Raw genomic sequence first — 17803 nt, 5'->3', positions numbered from 1 at the left:
CCCGGGGAAGAGTGGGTGGGTAGGTGGGGATTCCCGGCGGGTGGCGGAGTCACAGTCGCTTCAGCCAGGCTGCGGAGCGGACGGACGCGCCCGGTGCCCCGGGGGAGGAGGAGGTGGAGAGGAAAAGACGCCCTCTCTGCCCGAGACCTCTGGAGGCTCTGACCCCAGGGGCCAGGGGACTGACAAGTTCCTCCACCTCGGCTGCCTGAAGAGGCCGCGACCCTGGAGGCCCCTGAGCCCACCGCACCAGGGGGCCCAGCACCACCCGGGTGGCCTAAAGCGACAGTATCTGGGACCACTGCGAGGCTTCCAGTTGCCTAGACAACGAGCCTGGGGTCAGAGCCTCCACCCTTCCAGCCACCTGCCTCCTCTGCTGCCTCAGGCACCAGTCCCAGACCCGTGAGTCCAGCCCAGGTGACATGACGGTGCTCTCGACCCCCCGGCCCTCGCGGGTGACCACGCTGAAGCGCACAGCTGTGGTCCTGGCCCTCACGGCCTATGGAGCCCACAAAATCTACCCCCTGGTGCGGCAGTGCCTGGCTCCGGCCAGGGGCCCTCAGACGCCGGCTGGGGAGTCCGCGCAGGAAGCTTCCGGGGCCACGGTGGGCGCAGCGGCCAAGGCCGGTGTCAACCGGGTGTTCTTCCAGCGACTCCTGTGGCTCCTGCGGCTGCTCTTCCCCAGGATCCTGTGCCGGGAGACGGGGCTGCTGGCGCTGCACTCAGCCGCCCTGGTGAGCCGGACTTTCCTGTCGGTGTATGTGGCCCGCCTGGACGGCCGGCTGGCCCGCTGCATCGTGCGCAAGGACCCCCGGGCCTTCGGCTGGCAGCTCCTGCAGTGGCTCCTCATCGCACTCCCCGCCACCTTCGTCAACAGTGCCATCCGCTACCTAGAGGGCCGACTGGCCCTGGCGTTCCGCAGCCGGCTGGTGGCCCACGCCTACAGCCTCTACTTCTCCCAGCAGACCTACTACCGGGTCAGCAACATGGACGGGCGGCTCCGCAACCCGGACCAGTCCCTGACGGAGGATGTGGTGGCCTTTGCCGCCTCCGTGGCCCACCTCTACTCCAACCTGACCAAGCCGCTCCTGGACGTGGCTGTGACCACCTATACCCTGGTTCGAGTGGCCCGCTCCCGCGGGGCCGGCACAGCCTGGCCCTCGGCCATCGCTGGCCTTGTGGTGTTCCTCACGGCCAACGTGCTGCAAGCCTTCTCGCCCAAGTTCGGGGAGCTGGTGGCAGAGGAGGCGCGGCGGAAGGGGGAGTTGCGCTACATGCACTCCCGGGTGGTGGCCAACTCGGAGGAGATTGCCTTCTATGGGGGCCACGAGGTGGGGCAGCTTGGGGCACCGGAAAGCGTGTAGCTGGGGGCTCAGGGGCCGGAGAGCCAGGGCTGCCTATGGCTGATGCCAGAGGTGTGGGCCAACCAGGGCCTTGGGCAGCTCAGATGGCACAGTAATGAAGAGGCAGGAAGGCTGGGTGGGGACTGCCCTGGGCCACTTCTGCTTCTTCTCCGCCTCACTTGTCTTGGCCTTAGGGCTGTGGACCCTAGCGATCTGAGGCTAGAGTTCCCTGGTTGCCCCATTCTTCTAGCCAACAGAGAGGAGGCTCCTGCCATCTGGGGACGTGGCCTTATGCCTGGGCCCCCAGACCCTTTGAAGGCTGGCCTCTGGCCCAGCTGGCCGGCTGGGCAGGCGGGCAGTATGGGCATGACTCAGCCCAAGCGGAGGTTAACGAGCAGCGCGCAGCGTGCCGGCCGCAGCGGTGGTGGAGCTCAGCGCTCCAGGTCAAGGCTTCCCCCATCTGGAGCCCGAAGGCCCGCCTGGCTGTGGGCTTGGCCGCCTCTCCGAGGCCCCGGCCCAGGATGCTGGGCCCAGGCCGCCACTGCGGCAGGACGCACTTCCTGCCTGCCCGGCGGCCACCCTGCCCCCAGCGTGGCCGCCCTTCCGCCTGGGTCCCAGTCGTGCAGCTTCCCGGCAGGCCGGGTCGGGGGGGCCGGGCCAGCTACGGCCAGCCTAGGAAAGGTTACTCCAGGCCAATGCTCCCTTTATCTCGCCTCGGCCCCTCCCCTTCCTCGCGCCTGGGGTTGCGGCTGCCTCTGGCTAGGCTCTCTGCAACTCTGGTTTCAGTTCCCAGTGTTTCTCGGGGGAGGGGCACAATGGCATCCATCTCGTGAAGGCCCATGTGTCGTCCCCGGGTCAGGTGGCCTTGTGCCCCAGACCTTGTCTCACTGGCTGCGCATCACATCAGGCAGATAGGCAGGCTTGTCTCTGATTTTTAAAAAGGGTTTATTCCCGAGCAGATAGGGGGCATCCCGGGCATGGGCTGGGCTCCAGATTGGAGAAAAAGTGCCTGGTCTGCAGCTGCAACCCCCTCTCCTCCTCTCCTGTCCTCTGGGCCGCAGGGCCTTGGCAGGCAGCCGTGGCCTTGGGTGAGGCACTTGGCACGTTCCCCGTAGCTACACTGTCAGCTCCTGCCAGCTCCCAGCACGAGCCTGGATTGCCCGGGTGCTCATTTCAGGAACAGGAGATGGGCTTGAGGCAAAGCCACTGAGCGGTGCTGCAGACCTGGGTGGTGGGGGGTAGAAGAGAGATCACTGGCTCCTTGAAGGACTTCCTCTGGGCTAGCTTCAGCAAATCGCATGCTCACCGGGAGGATTCACCGGCCAGGGCGGGAGGGACCTTGTGAGCGTCCACAGCCTGTCTGTTAGGGCCTCAGCCAAAGGTCTGAAAGCAGTGTGGAGTGATGGGCCTTCACGGGTGGGTTGATTGCCCTTACTGTATAGGCAGGTGGCTCACCCCAGTCCCATAGGCAGACGTCCCCATGCCCAGGCTCAGATCAACAGGCTAGGGCGGAGGTGACTGGCTGGAGGGCTGTTGCTGGGATCTCGAGGAGGCTTATTTAGACACGCACATACAAACACACAACCTCTTATTGGCTTCATAAGTGGAAGCATGAAGCATCGTTTACAAGAATTTGGTCCTCCTAATGGCTCAGCCAATGTGATCCAAATTCCATACCTCTTGCTACCTCCAGGCTGGGTGAGCTGGGGCAGGTCACTTTGCCTATCTGGGCTGCAATGGACATGAGAATACACACACAGTGGGACATGGTGAGAATCAAATGGAGAGTCAGCTGTGAAACCACTTGGCGGAGGAAACGGTTCCAGGCTGGGCAACTGTTGTCGGTCAGGGGTGGGAAGGCGGGGCTCGGGCATGTGCCCCCGCCCCCACAAGAAATCTATGCCCCAGTGGCCACCTTGCTGTGACTGCTTCCTGACCACTCCAGCCCCCCGCCCGTCTACCTGCTGCTATCACAGGGAGCCCCTTTCTCTCCCACTCCCTCTCCTCCTCTCTCTTCTCCAGGCCCTGCATAGGTCCCTCTCCTGAGATGGCAGGTAGTGGCCAGTGCAGGAGGGGGAGGGCAGGGGAGGCCCACTCTCTGCTGAGCGGGTGGGCCAGAGTCCTCAGCTGGCTTGGGCATGGGGCTGTCCACTGAGGGCGATGCCTGCACGAGCTGGCTTGGGAGTGTGCCCTGCAGGTTCTGGTGGGAGAATGCAGTGCAAGTGTGTCACCCAGAGGAACTGTGGGAAAGTAGAGGGAGGTGGGGCCTAAGCAGGTAGAGGTTATTGAACCAAGTTCTTCAAAACCAACAACCGCCTTTTGCTTTCCTGTGCTGTCCTTCGCTTAGTTCAGGGTAGCCCCCCAGCAGTTGCCCAAAGAAACAGGCAAGGTGGCTGCCCTCAGCCCATGTCGAGAAGCTGTCCAGGGCAAAGAGGGGTGTGGTGAGCACTCCAACTGAAGAGGTAACGGAAAGGAGATGAGCGTGGGCCTCGGGAGGTGGGGGGGTGAGCCCCTTCACTGCCGCTGTACCCCAATGCTGTGATGTCGATCCCATACCTCCCCCGAGTTTGAGACCTGTCCCCTGTAAACGTGGCCCGGTCCTAACCCCCGGCTCTCAGCCTTGTCGTGCTCATCATACAGCATGGCCTGTGTGAGCGACACTTGGGGACTCTCGCTGTCCCCCCTGTGGGACTGACCGCCAGGCCTCTGGGTCTCCGGTGCCCGATCCCTGCAGGTGGAGCTGGCCCTGCTGCAGCACTCCTACCAGGACCTGGCTTCGCAGATCAACCTCATTCTGCTGGAACGCCTGTGGTACGTCATGCTGGAGCAGTTCCTCATGAAGTACGTGTGGAGCGCCTCGGGACTGCTCATGGTGGCAGTCCCCATCATCACCGCCACCGGACACGCGGAGTCAGGTGAGTGGGGGCCTGTCCTCCTGCACCGCTGGGCTAGGCTTGGGGGGCCCCAGTGCTCAGCCGGCCCACCTGACTTTTCTACTTCTGGGGTCGGGGGGTACCCGGCAGGTCACACTCTCCCGGAGCTCCTCGCTGCCTGCCACCCTGTGTGCGGCTCCCCTTTACAGCATCTCATGCTTCTTGGTCCCACTTGGCCAGGCCCAGGGACTGCAAGTCAGGAACAGCCTTCACCAGGCGCGTGCACCCTTGTGCACCTGGCCCTGCCCTCGGCTCATCTTGGAAGTACGTCGAGGGGCCCTTCCTGGCTTGGGCTGTGGCTTTCCCACCCACGCCTACAGTAGCTCTTGCAGGTTGTCGAGGGCAGAGCCCCCTTCCCCAGGGCCTTGGGGGGACTGGGAAGGATTCGCATTTTGTTCCTCTACTGGTTTGCAAGGAATTCATTCTGTTTGCAGTCTTTTCATGGTTGCCCTTCGAAGGTTAACGTGCTCACTTGAGAACAGTCTGGGTTAATCAGTAGCTCCTCCTCCTCTGGGCCCTTACTTAGAACACGTGGGCTGGAGGGCCAGCCCGCCTGACGTGCTGATGTCCCCAGCAACGGGTTTGCCGTTGCTTTATCCGGTTGGTGCGTGTTCAGATTCACCTGTGAGTTTCTGCTTTCTTGGCTTCCCAGCCCTTCCCCGCGGCCCAGTGACCCTCCTTCAGACAGCCGTCCTTCAGAAGTCCTTACTGTGACGCTTTCATCATGGAGCTTCGAGATGATTTTCTTGTCTGAAAATGTCTTATTTTATCCTCCCCCTACCCCCGAACTGAAGTTCAGTTGGGTGAGGGAGTTGAGACGGACGGTCGGTTTCTCTCAGCCCATTGACAACATCCCGTTGCCTCCGTTGGAAAATCTGTTACCAGCTTAACTGCTCTCAGCAGCCTGCGTGGTCTCCCTGGTTAGACTTTTCTCTTTTTCTGCAGTCTCTTTAGGAAGCGTTTGCCTGTGTGTTTCTGTCTATTCTGCTTGAGACTTGTTGTATGGCCGTTGAATACTCAGATTGTTCCATCGTTCTGGAAAGTTCTCAGCTGTTACCTTTTCAAATATTGCCTCTCTCATTCTTTTTACTCTTTCCTTCTGGAACTCTCACGATGTGTTGGGCTTCTCACTCCTTTATGACTGTCCGTCTCTCTTCACTTTTCCCCATCTAGCACTGTCTATGCTGAATTCTGGGAGTTTTCCTCAGATTTTCCTGCTCACACATTTGCTAGTTTTCTCTTCGGCTGCATCTAATTTGAATTTTCTTTTTTTTTGGCCACACTGCGCGGCATGAGGGATCTTAGCTCCCCGACCAGGGATCGAACCCGTGCCCCCTGCATTGGAAGCACAGAGCCTTAACTACTGAACCGCCAGGGAAGTCCCTAATTTGAATTGTTTTTTATTTCAATGGCTATTTCTGTAAAGTTCTGCCGGCGGCCATATTAATCATGCTCGTTCCATGGTTTCTGAGCAGCTATTCGGTTGTCTGAATTCTTGGGGGTCTAAGCCAGCTTCATCTTCCGTCTGCCGGTCTTCTTTGCTCGTGGTCGTTGTGGGTTCTGCAGCCTAACTAGAGGGTAGGATTCCCCTGCGCACATTTGCTTTAGTTTTAGCCAAGCGGCTGCCCAGTAATGAACCAGTTGGAGGCCACTTTCATGTTAACTTCTCTGCTTGGGGGAGGAGGGGTCCCCGCACTTGCAGGTGATATTAATTTGCAGCCCAGACACATAATTACAAATTCTTAGAGGAGATCTTTTGGTCCTTGCACCTAGAGCCCTATCTTCTCCGTCTCTGGGGATGTCACAGGAGCACCTGGCTACTGGCTTCTCTTCTCACTCCTGGGAATTTCCCTTGCTTTCCTGCAAGCACAGCTCTGATTTAAAAGGTGCTGCATTTTATGCAGTTTGGTAGTAAGAGGGTTTTCAGATCTATGTAAAGAGGGAGAGCCTGAAGTGCGTGTCTCAGAACCAGAAGTCTCTCTGATTCTCTCCCTATTGGTGTCTCTCCCTTGGGGCTTCCGTACCCTCAGCTGTCTGTCCCTCTCTGGGTGACCCCCAAGAGGAAAGATCTAATTGAGGGGGTAGTTGCTTCCACCAATGGACCTACACTAAGGGTGGCCTTGATTTAGGCCAGGAGCATGGGAACGGATCCAGGAGGAAACCCAGCCGTGGTTTCTGTGAGGAAGTGCCTGTGGCCGCTTCCCTCTGAAGCTGGCACAGGGCACAGCTCAGCCTGTCTAGTCCCCGAGGCCTCTCCCTCCTCTGAAGGCCTAGGACTTTTTGGCGCCTCTGCTGTGTCGGGCTCTGTCCCCACCCTCATGGCCCTTATAGCCAGTCACCTGTGAACACGTGGACCGCTCCCATCCCCCTGGCTCACTCCGCTTGTCTCACTGGCCTGCTTCCGCCTCAGGCCCTTTGCTCCTCCTGGCTCTGCCAGGAATGCTCTTTCCTCTGCCACCCCGTGGCCCCTCCCTCCCTCTATGGGAGCTTTGCTCACAGGCACCCTCTAGGTGAGCCCACCGCCCCACCTTTCTCTCCCCCTCCCCTGCCTCGCTGCTCTTCAGAGTGCTGAACAGCCGTCTACTCCACGTCTGCGGCTGCCTTATAGAGGCTCTGCCACTTTAAACTCAAGGAGGCCAGAGGTTTGTCTGTTTTGTCCCTGCTGTGTCCCCAGTAACTGGAGACTGAGAGCGCTGGGAACCGGGTGAGGAGGCCAGCGATTATCCACAGGGAAAGATACCTTTGCCTTTCTGGCCTGCCGGCATGGCGGCCTGGCCGGGAAGAGCTGTCAGGTGTCTGGCTCTGGGGTACTCATCTTAGCCCCCAAGGCGCCGAGGAAAGCTGCAGAGGGTTATGCTGTCTCCAGGGAGGGGCCCACTGTTGCCAGGGCCCCCGCGCAGACCCTTTCCCTTTGTGCGCAGTCCCTTTCCAGCTCTCAGGATGTCCGGGGAGGAGGGTTTGTGTCCCCCCTGCCTAGGGACCTTAGACTGTCAGAATCACCACTGCCCTCCCCCGCCCAGTTCCCTGGACTCCTGGTGCTCTAGCCAGCTGTCTGGCCCTATCCACCCCACACTGCACCTGCCCTGACCTGACTCCCTGGCCCTTCCCAGCCCACCCCCACCATCACATCCTTGAGGCTCCAACCTCAGATCCATTTATGCCCCTGGATAGAGTTAGCCCTCAGAGTTGGCCTCCCCCTTGCTCCCCATCACCATTTCCAGAACATTCCTTGTGTAAAAACCTTGCCCCTCTAGGGGGTCCAACGGTCAAGGGAGTCAAGACCATTGACAAGAAAGGGTTGAAGTGAGTGACCACGGGGTCTCAACTGAGACAGAAAGGAACAAAGCAAGTCAAGACAGGAGCAGGCTCTCAGGGAGAAATAGTAGCATTGAGGACGGCCACAGAATACGGCAGCAAGGGGAGAGATGAGGGCGACACGGGGTAGACCGGAGGTCTGAAAGGGGATATTCCTGTTTGAGAGGCTCGGGAGGGGCTGCCGTTGTAGTACAGGACACAACATCTGCGTTACTGAGACATAATTAACGTACCATACAATTCGGCCTTTTTAATGGGTACAATTCAGTGGTTTTTGATGTAGTCACAAAGTTGTGCAACCATCACCACTATCTAAGTCTAGAACATTGTCACCACCCCAGCAAGAAAGCCCAGACCCACTAGTGGTCACTTCCCACCCCACCTGGCAGCCCCCAGCGACCACTAATCTGCCTGTTGCTATGGGTTTGCGTCTTCCGGACAGTTCACATAAATGGAATCACACAATATGTGGCCTTGTGTATCTGGCTTCTTTTACTTAGCATCATGTTTTTACGTTTCATCCACGCTTTAGGATTAATCAGTACTTTATTCCTTCTTATGGCTGGATAACGTTCCATTGTGTGTACATAGCTTCCACGTCGTGTTTATCCACTCATCCATCGGTAGACGTTTGGGTTGTTTCCATCTTTCGGCTCTTAGGAATAACTGCTACACATACTCATTTATCATTTTTTGTGTGGACCTCCATCTTCACTCTTGGATATGTGTACACCTAGGAGTGGAATTGCTGGGTCATTTGGTAACCCTCTGTTTAACATTTGGACGAACTGCCAAACTTGTCTTCCGCAGCAGCTGCGCATCGTTCATCGCCACCAGCGGTGTCTCATGGCGCCAGCTGCTCCGCTTCCTCACCAGCACTTTTACTGTCTTTTCAGCTGTAGCCACATCCTGGTGAGTGTGAAGTGGTGTCTCATTGCAGTTTTGATTTTGTATTTCGCTGGTGACCAATAAGCATCTTTTCGTACGCTTCTTGGCCATTTGTATATCTTGCAGAGGAAGTGTTTATTCAGGTCCTTTGCGCATTGATTAATTGAGTCGTTTGTCTCTTTATTGTTGAATTGAAAAAGTTCTTTATGTATTCTGGGACCTGGGACCTGGGCCCTTAGCAGATATATGATCTGCAGATATTTTCTTCCAGTCTGTAGGTTGTGTTTTCACCTTCTGGATGACTTACTTTGGTGCCCCAAACTTTTTACTTTTGTCGAAGCTCCCTTACCTGTTTTGCTTTTGTCACTTGTGCTCTCTGGTGTCGTATTTAAGGAGCCACACCTAATCCCAGGGCACGAAGGTTTACCCCTGCTTTCTTCGAAGAGTTGTGTGGTCTTAGCTCTTCCGTGCAGGCCGCTGCGGTGCTGCACTCTGAGTGAGTTTCCGTGTGGGGTGTGCGGTAGGGGTCCTTCTTCTGCATGTGGATGCCCAGTTGTCCGAGCACCATTGGCTGGACCGACTTGCTCTCTCCCCCAGTGGGTCAGTTATGATTTTCCACTGTCCTCGCCACTCCCCACCCCACTGTGCTCCGCAGACTCGGAGGTGGCGAAGAAGGCGGCCCTGGAGGCGAGGGAGGAGGAGCTGGTGAGCGAGCGCACGGAAGCTTTCACTATCGCCCGCAACCTCCTCACAGCTGCCGCGGACGCCATCGAGCGGGTCATGGTGTCCTACAAGGAGGTAACCCCCCGCCCAGCCCACGCCCCTACCATCTCCCCTCCCTCTCCGCCCCCACTGGCGGGGGCTGAGCCACGGTCGCCCTCCCTGCAGGTGACAGAGTTGGCTGGCTACACAGCCCGGGTCCACGAGATGTTCCAGGTATTTGAAGACGTCCAGCACTGCCATTTCAAGAGGCCCGGGGAGCCAGAGGACACTCAGGCAGGGTCCGGGGCCGTGGTGAGGTCTGGTGTCCGTGTGGAGGGGTCCCTGCAGATCCGAGGTAAGGGAGCCCTCCCCAAAGAGGCCGCCCTGGTCCCGGCCCTCCCACAGCAGGCTGCCCGGCGCCCCACGGAGGGCTTCCTGGGCACGTTGCGGCCCCCACAGCCCTCCCTCTCAGAGCGGCCACCGCTGGCCACCGTGCTCACGTGCCCAGTCCCTTCCAGGTGCCCCGGTCAGGGTTTCCCTTTGCGAGACAGGGGGGGCGCAGCTCCAGTAGGGGCTGGGGCGCTGGGGAAGAGGCCCCAGGCGTCGCAGCCGCCTTTCAGGTGGTGTGGCGTTGAGGGGCTGCAGGGGCGGACGCCACGCTTGGGCTCCAGAGGCCAGGGAACCGGCTTTGCCCCTCCGCCGCCCAGAGCACAGCAAGGGGGCTGTAGTCAGCTGGTGGGCAGCCGCACTGTATTCCCAAGGGCCCCTGGGCCACACAGTGGCGTGCCGTCACGGGTGGGGGTCCATGGCGCCCAGCGGCAGGTGGCAGGAGAGCTCTGCTCCCTCTCTCCCTTCCTCACGTTCTCTCTCCAGGCCAAGTGGTGGATGTGGAGCAGGGGATCGTGTGTGAGAACATCCCCATCGTCACGCCCACGGGGGAGGTAGTGGTGGCCAGCCTCAACATCAGGGTAGGTCGAAGGGCGGAGGGGAGCCCCAACCTGGCAGCATGGGCAGGGCCGAGCCCAGCTCTGGGGCCCGGGGCCTGGCCTTCTGCACCCACCTCAGCCCTCAGCATCCAGCCTGGCCAGCCTGCCCGCACTGCCAGTAGCCATTGACCCCAGGTCTATGTGGCAGGCAGGCTAAGCTCAAGGTGAAAGACCAGCGTGTCTCTGACTGACTGTTAGTTCTGGTGCAGTGGAGTCAGAGCTGATTAAGAGGGCTGGGCTGGAGTCACCCAAAGGTTCCTGGCCCTATCATTGGCAGCACCCCACGCCCGCCCCTATCCCTGAGTAGCCCAGGACTTGGGGACTCTGGTCCAATTCCAGCTGTGATGAAAGAGATTCTCTTCCACTGACCCGGGCTTGAGGTCCCACAGATTTGCTGTGAGAGGCCCCCAGGGCGGGTGTGTGCCGGGTGCAGCCTGGCCCACTGGGAGGGCTCTCAGCCATTACGCAAGCTGTCTGTGGAGAGGATGCCCTGGGGGCAGACATCCACCAGTGACCTGTGTCCCCAGCCGGAGCTTTGGACAGGGTCAGGGAGTGATAGAGTGAAGGGGAGTCCTGGGTGCAGTAGTCATTCATTCATTCATTCATTCATTCAACTAATGTTCCCTGAGCTCCAGGCTGGACACTGTAAACCCCAGGTAAATCAGGGGAACCCCAAAGCGTTACAGAGATCCCGGATTTGGGACTTCCCTGGTGGTCCAGCGGTTAAGACTCCACGCTTTCACTGCCAAAGGGTGCAGGTTTGATCCCTGGTCAGGGAACTAAGATCCCACATGCCGCCCAGTGTGGCCAAATTAAACTTTAATAAAAAAGAGAAAAGATCCATGGTTAGATGGCTGTCCCGGGTGCAGCGAGGGCCACAGGAAAGGCAGAGTAGAGGTCTGCATCCCTGGGGGAGTAGAGGTCACATGAAGCCTCACCCAGGGCAGGGACGAGGAGCCAGGGGCTTCGGGCCCAGGTCCTGCAGGGGCCACGCGTGCCCCGCTGAGGAGCCAGGGCAGCGGAAGCCACGGCCAGGCAGGGAATAGGCAGGAAGGGCCAGTGCCTAGAGCACCTTTCCTTGATCTGCTGAGAGGGGGCCTGAGAGCCAGCTGGAGGCTGGACGCAGGCCAGTGGTGTGATCCCCGTCACCCCGGGCAGTAGTCACCCTTGGGGTGTGGGGCTGCCACTGACGGCCGGTTCCTGCAGGGTGAATGGCTTCCAGGCAGGCCCAGTGGAAGCCCAGCTGGGCAAAGCTCAGAGGCCATGGTGAGCAGGGGCGTGGCTGGTTAGGGAGCAAGGTCAGGCGAGGAACGGGTGACCAGGGGCTGAGCAAGAGCTCTGTCCTGGCAGAGCCGCTGGTGGAGCTGGGCTCCGGGGCTGGGAGATGTTGGGGGCGGTCAGAGAGATGCACGGAAGGAGACAAGGGAGGCAGCCGTGGAGCTGGCTGGGGCCACGCAGCTCCCCCGGAGCCAGACACACAGAGGAGCCGGGCCCTGACCGACCAGCCCTCCCACATTTGCACGGAGGTAGGCCTGGGCCCTGCCCGGGGGAGTTTACAGTCTAACGAAGGAGGAACAGCAAACGAGGGGCTCAGCCAACAGAAGTTCACATCAGGGTGTCTAGGCCTCTCCCGGCTTCTGGTGTTTTGCCTTCATCTTTTTTTTTTTTTCTGGGCCGCGTTGGGTCTTTGTTGCTGCGCGTGGGCTTTTCTCTAGTTGCTGCGAGCGGGGGCTACTCTTCGTTGCCGTGCGTGGGCTTCTCATTGCGGTGGCTTCTCTTGTTGTGGAGCACCAACGCTAGGCGTGCGGGCTCAGCAGTTACGGTACTTGGGCTCAGTAGTTGTGGCGCACGGGCTTAGTTGCTCCGCGGCATGTGGCATCTTCCCCGACCAGGGCTCGAAACCCTGTTCCCTTCATCGGCAGGCGGACTCTTAACCACTGCGCCACCAGGGAAGCCCCTGCCTCCATCTTCACATGGCACTCTCCCTGTGCACGTGTCTCTGTGTCCAAGTGTCTCCTGTTTCTAAGGACGCCAGGTCACACTGGATTAGGGGCCCACCTCACTCCTTATCTAAATTTCATTATATCCGCAAAGACTCTATTTCCAAGTAAGGCCACATTCTGAGGTCCTGGGAGTTAGGACTCGAACACAGGACTCTTTGAGGGGACACGGCTCAACCCATGGCACTGACCGAGATAAACCAGATGGATGTGCGTATCCGCCACACTCTGGGATCTCGCGAGGACTGCACTGGCTGGAAGGCCCTTAGTGTTGCTGTGATGTCACACATGGCGGGGGGCAGCGGAAGCTGTACCCCACGTGCCTTGACTCCGTGCCTCATGCTCTCCCCCACCCCGAGGATGGCAGGCTCCCTGCCATCTGCATGCTCCCCACCTGCTCGGGCGGCCTTTTTCCTATAGCAGGTGTTTCCAGAACACCAGTGGACATGATGTAATCGGCTCATGGCGGGCCTCAGGCGCTTGACGCTTGGCTTCCAGGTGAAGCGGGCTGCAGCTGCCATTGACCTTCTGGGGCGCGTACCCGTTTGCTGGACTGTGGCAGAACAGGCCCTCCTCCTGCTGGCCCCCTGCTCTCTGGGGACAAGGCAGTGCCTGAAACAGGCAGCTGGTTAGGGCTCCGGATACCAGAGCTCACCCTCGGGGCCCTGCCATTCCTCACCAAGAGATGGAGGATGGCATGTGCTGGGTGCGGGGGCCTCTCCGAGGCTGTCAGGCAGGCCGTGGGTAAGGGGAGGGAGGCCCGGGCCGGCTTCCACGGCTGCTGCCTCTACAGGTGGAAGAGGGCATGCACCTGCTCATCACGGGCCCCAACGGCTGCGGCAAGAGCTCTCTGTTCCGTATCCTGGGCGGTCTCTGGCCCACCTATGGTGGCGTGCTCTACAAGCCCCCACCCCAGCGCATGTTCTACGTCCCCCAGAGGTGAGCGGTGGGGTGCTGGGGCCACCGGCGGCTGGGCGGGGGTGGGGGAAGAGGGAGAGAGCCAGGGTCCCCAGGTCCGCCCCCACCCCTTCTGACCTGCGGAACCTGACGTCCCGGAGATGGCAGGGCCTGAGGCCTGGGCAGAGGACGGCAAGGTGCTGCCACCCCGCCCCGCCCGCCCAACAGCTTCACAGCTGGGGGTGCGTGTGCATGCGTGAGTGCGTGTGGGCGAGTACCTGCATGTGTGCCGTGATGCGTGTGTGCAACCTGAGTGTGCGTGCGTGTGTGAGTGGGTGGGCGCGGCACGCTGTGCGGCAGTGTCTGCGGCCTTCCGGTCAGCCCCCCTCGGGCAGGCAGGGCCCATGCGGAGCCTGCTCGGGAGCAGGGCATCGGCAGGGAAGCCGGGCCGCCCTTCCCTCGGCGGACACGTGGCTCTCCCGCAGACCCTACATGTCTGTAGGCTCCTTGCGCGACCAAGTGATCTACCCAGACTCTGTGGAGGACATGCGAAGGAAGGGCTTTTCAGAGCAGCACCTGGAAGCCATTCTGGACATCGTGCACCTGCACCACATCCTGCAGCGGGAAGGAGGTAGGGGAAGGGGCATCCCACTCATCAGTGCCATACGGGACGCCGTCGATCGATCGTCCTTTGTCCCAAGACTCAGCTGGGGAACCTGCTGCTGCCCCTGCCCGTGCCTCCCTCCTGGCCCCCGAGGGATAGTCCCCGAGGGACTGCCCCAGCCAACGTTCGCGAGTCCGAAGTGCTACGTGGCCTGGGGAGCCCCCCCTCCCCGGGGAGGACCGACAGGAAGCGCGCGGCCCCAGACCGCCCGAGTGCACTGCACTCGGGAAGGGAGCCAGGCCTGGCGGGGGCCATCCGACGGGGCACCCTCTCCAGGCTCTGGGCTCTGTGGCAGGCAGGGCCTCTTGGGCCAGGCAGGGAAGGAACAGGTCAGTTATGCATTTCAGCGAGAGGGCAGAGCACGGGTGTGGGCAGGGCAGCCTGGAGCGTGCGGAGCCCACCCACGTGTCTGGCTCGAGCCTGGGAGCTGTGTCTCCTGGGAAGAGACCGCAGGAGGGAGGGACAGGCCGATGGCCAGAGAACGCATCGCCTGGGGACTTCTCAGCTTGGTCTTTAATTGCCCATCGTGCCCAGAGTGCGGCCCAGCTGCCAGAGTTTGGATTTTTATACTGAAAGCTGAGTGGCAGAGGTCCGAGCCCTGCCTAGGCTACCAAGGGGCAGCTTGACCTTGAGCAAAGCCTGACCTCTTGAGATGCTTTCCACCTGTAGAAGGGGCCAGGTGCCAGTCTCAACCTCAGTGCCGGCAGTAAATGAAAGAGCGCCTTTCAGGACCCATGGGGGCTCTGCAGGACATGGCGGGTGACTCGTGAGAGTCCCTCCCAGGTGTCGTCACCTGGGCAGAAAGGGGGCCACAGGCAGTGGATTCAGTGGGGCTGTTCCTCCCGGGCCTGCCCTGGTCGCCACGGTCCCTGCAAAGCTTCATCCCCAGCTTCCCCCTGGCCTGGTCGGGCCTCTTTCGCTCGCCCTGGGAGTGTACCCCTCCTCCTGGGCTGCACACACCCCTGAGTGCCTGGGGCCCCTGAGGCCGAGCCCCACTCCACAAAGGCGCCCAGGTCACTCTGCTATGTGTGGCTTCCTTTCCCAAGGCCACCTCACGGTCCAAGGTGGCTGCTGCGGCATCACATCGTATCCCAGGCCATAGGATGGAGAACGTGGCAGGGGCGGGGTTGGGGTGCAAATCATAGAGGGATTTAAAGAAAGTTCCTTTAAAGAAAGTTCCAGAAGCTGCCACGTGTGTTAACACACTTATACCCCATTGGCCAGAATTCAGTCCTGTGGTTAAACCTCTCATCAAAGCAAGCTGGGGGATTTTGTCTCTTTTGTGTGTGGCCACGTGCCCTGCCAAAACCTCTAGTTTTCTGGAAAGGCAGTGGAGGGAGCAGGCGAGGAGGCGTTTCTGATGAATCGCCCACTCGCCTCCTGAGATGCACAGGCCTGGCGCTTGTGGGTGAGAAGCCTTCTGGAGAGCCCATCGCAGCCATCCTTGGGGCTCTGCCATGACTGTTTGATGCCCACTGGCACCCCATTAGCACCCCGTTAGGTCCTGTGTGAGTTCGCTGGCGCCACAGACTGGGTGGGGCAAACGACAGAGACGTGTCGTCTCCCAGTTGTGCAGGCCGGGAGGCCAAGATCCAGGGCTGTGGGCAGGGGCAGTTCCTTCTGGGGGCCGCGAGGGGGGGTCTGTTCCAGGCCTCTCTCCTGGGCTTGTAGTTGCCGTCTGCTCCTGTGTCTTCACGCCGTCACTCCTCTGTGCGTGTCTGCGCCTCCAAATGTCCCCTTTTTATAGGGACGCCAGTCCCATCGGATGAGGACCCACCCCCGTGAGCTCACTTTAACTCGCTCACCTCTGTAGAGGCCCTGTCTCCAAATGCAGTGGCACTCTCACGTCCTGCGGGCGAGGACTCCCATGTGTCTTTTCTTGGAGGGGATGTAATTCTGCTCCCAACTCTTTTGAACTATTCCGGTGTCCCCACAGACGGACAGGTACCCAGAGCACACGTCCCCAGTGGACAGCCTTTCTCCGAGTCACGTGCGCTGCTGTGTTCCGCTATTGTTGGTGGCCCGGCCCCTCCCACCACAGCCACTGCGCCTGGGCCCGGGCCCTCTGCCCGTGCTGCCCGGCCCTTGTTGAACTGAACAGCGACCTTTGTCTCCTGCCAGGTTGGGAGGCCGTGTGTGACTGGAAGGACGTTCTGTCCGGGGGCGAGAAGCAGAGAGTTGGCATGGCCCGCATGTTCTACCACAGGTGAGCCACTCTGTCCTGAGTGGTTGGGCTCCCTCGGGCACTGGAGGTCCTCCGAGCCAGCGGCAGAGACAAGGGTGCTGCCTGAGTGCTCCCAGGAGCCTGCTCGGCATCTGTGCTCCCTGGGAGCCCCTTAAACGGGGAGGGCAGCGCCACCAGGAGGCCTTGCCCTGCCCCCCAGGGCCCAGCAGGGATGGGATCGAAAGGACATGGGGTCAGCACGCAGATCAGGCTTCCCGCCCCCACTGGGGGCTGGGGCCGGCCCGGGCTGTTGGGGCTGTTGGAGGGTCCACAGGCTCACCCACTCAGCCCCCACCCCCAAGGCCCAAGTACGCCCTCCTGGATGAATGCACCAGCGCCGTGAGCATCGACGTGGAAGGCAAGATCTTCCAGGCGGCCAAGGATGCAGGCATTGCCCTGCTCTCCATCACCCACCGGCCCTCCCTGTGGTAGGCGCCCTCACTTCTGGCGAGCGACGCGCCCGTGGCTTTGCAGCTGGGGAGTGGGCGGCGCTGCCAAACAACCTCCCTCTCCCTCTCCTGGGACAGGAAGTACCACACACACCTACTACAGTTCGACGGGGAGGGTGGCTGGAAGTTCGAGAAGCTGGACTCGGCCGCCCGCCTGAGCCTGACCGAGGAGAAGCAGCGGCTTGAGCAGCAGCTGGCGGGCATCCCCAAGATGCAGCGGCGCCTCCAGGAGCTCTGCGAGATCCTGGGCCAAGGCCCTGGAGTCCTCCAGGCCGCTGCCACCTGACACACGGCCCTGGCTCTTAGCCCTTGGCCCACGCCCCACACCAAGCCCTCGGATCACGTGAAGGAAACGGAGCGCCTGCCCACCAAGCCTTCCCCCCCACCGCCCCGCTGCAGGCCCACCCTGCATGCTTTGCCGTCCTCCCAGGCCTCCCAGAGGACAGCCAGCGAAACCCGTGCCCACTTCCCAGCCCCACCAGACTGGGACCTGGGCAAGTAGAAGGGGAGAGGGGCCAGAGGCGCGGCCCCGCTCACAGCGCCAGCCTGTGCCCAGGAGCCTTGGTGTTTGCGGCGCAGCGTCTCCTAAGTCTGGAGTCCCCCCATTCCCTCCTCTGCGGTCCCTTGGAGACATCACAGACGGTCCATCTCTCTATTGCCATCATCCCAGTGGCCCGCCAAGGCTCCCGTCCCCCGGAACCACCCTCACTGCCATAAAGACGGCCAAGTGGGCCCCGCGATGAGGCAGGGCCCGTCATCTGTGCCCCTTCTCCCCACCAGTCATCCCAAAGAGCCTTCGGGAGAAAGAATTGCACAACGTTTCCTACCGAGCAATGACGAGAATGTAGTCCCTGTCCGCCTCCGTCCCCAGCCCTCCCTCCTTCAAGCTAATTTATTGGATTCCCCTTTGCAGCCCTCTGTATCGTCAACATGAGCACCCTGCTAGCGGGAGAGGTGGCCTGGGCCGTCAGCCAGCCCGCTACCCCACCGGCCTACACTGCCAACCGCCAGGGCGTGGGTGGGGGCGGGGACGCTGGGGCTGCCAGTTCAGTGCCAAAGAGGGGTCAGTGGGGAAGCTGTCTCTGCAAAGACTGCCCCCACCTGAGGGGGAGACCCCGCCACCGCGCCGCCGTGTGCCTTTCGGGTCGGGGAACCTCCCTCAGTTCCTCAGTAAAAACCTCCTGTGGAAAGTGCAGTCCTGCCTCCCAGCGTCTTTGTCCGTCGGGGCTTGGGGGAGAGGCGGGACGGGCAGCAGTGGCCTGCATCGGGGGGAGGAGCCTTGATCCCACCCCCAGGCGAAGATGCTGCCCTGCGCGTCCTCCGGCAGACACAGCCGTGGGCAGGCGGCATCAGCAACATCTCTCGAAAAGGATGGCTGAGCCGGAAGGGGACTCTGGACCCAGCC

The 17803-nt window shown here is 60.8% G+C and overlaps 1 protein-coding gene across 1 annotated transcript; it reads left to right on the top strand.

The window, feature by feature from the left end:
* The first annotated feature begins 5 nt into the window (after positions 1–5).
* On the top strand, positions 6–17593 carry ABCD1 (ATP binding cassette subfamily D member 1). The gene is made up of 10 exons (XM_067723624.1): positions 6–1328; positions 4075–4255; positions 9132–9274; positions 9365–9533; positions 10052–10146; positions 12958–13103; positions 13547–13692; positions 15847–15931; positions 16252–16377; positions 16477–17593. Exons 1-10 carry the CDS (start codon positions 420–422, stop codon positions 16682–16684), a joined length of 2208 nt encoding a protein of 735 aa, XP_067579725.1. The 5' UTR covers positions 6–419; the 3' UTR covers positions 16685–17593.
* The last annotated feature ends 210 nt before the right edge of the window (positions 17594–17803 follow it).

The sequence above is a fragment of the Pseudorca crassidens genome, chromosome X (genome assembly GCF_039906515.1).
Source record: "Pseudorca crassidens isolate mPseCra1 chromosome X, mPseCra1.hap1, whole genome shotgun sequence".
Taxonomy (NCBI): Eukaryota; Metazoa; Chordata; class Mammalia; order Artiodactyla; family Delphinidae; genus Pseudorca; species Pseudorca crassidens.
The sequence above is the reverse complement of the archived record's forward strand: the minus strand, read 5'-3'. Positions and strand labels throughout refer to the sequence as shown.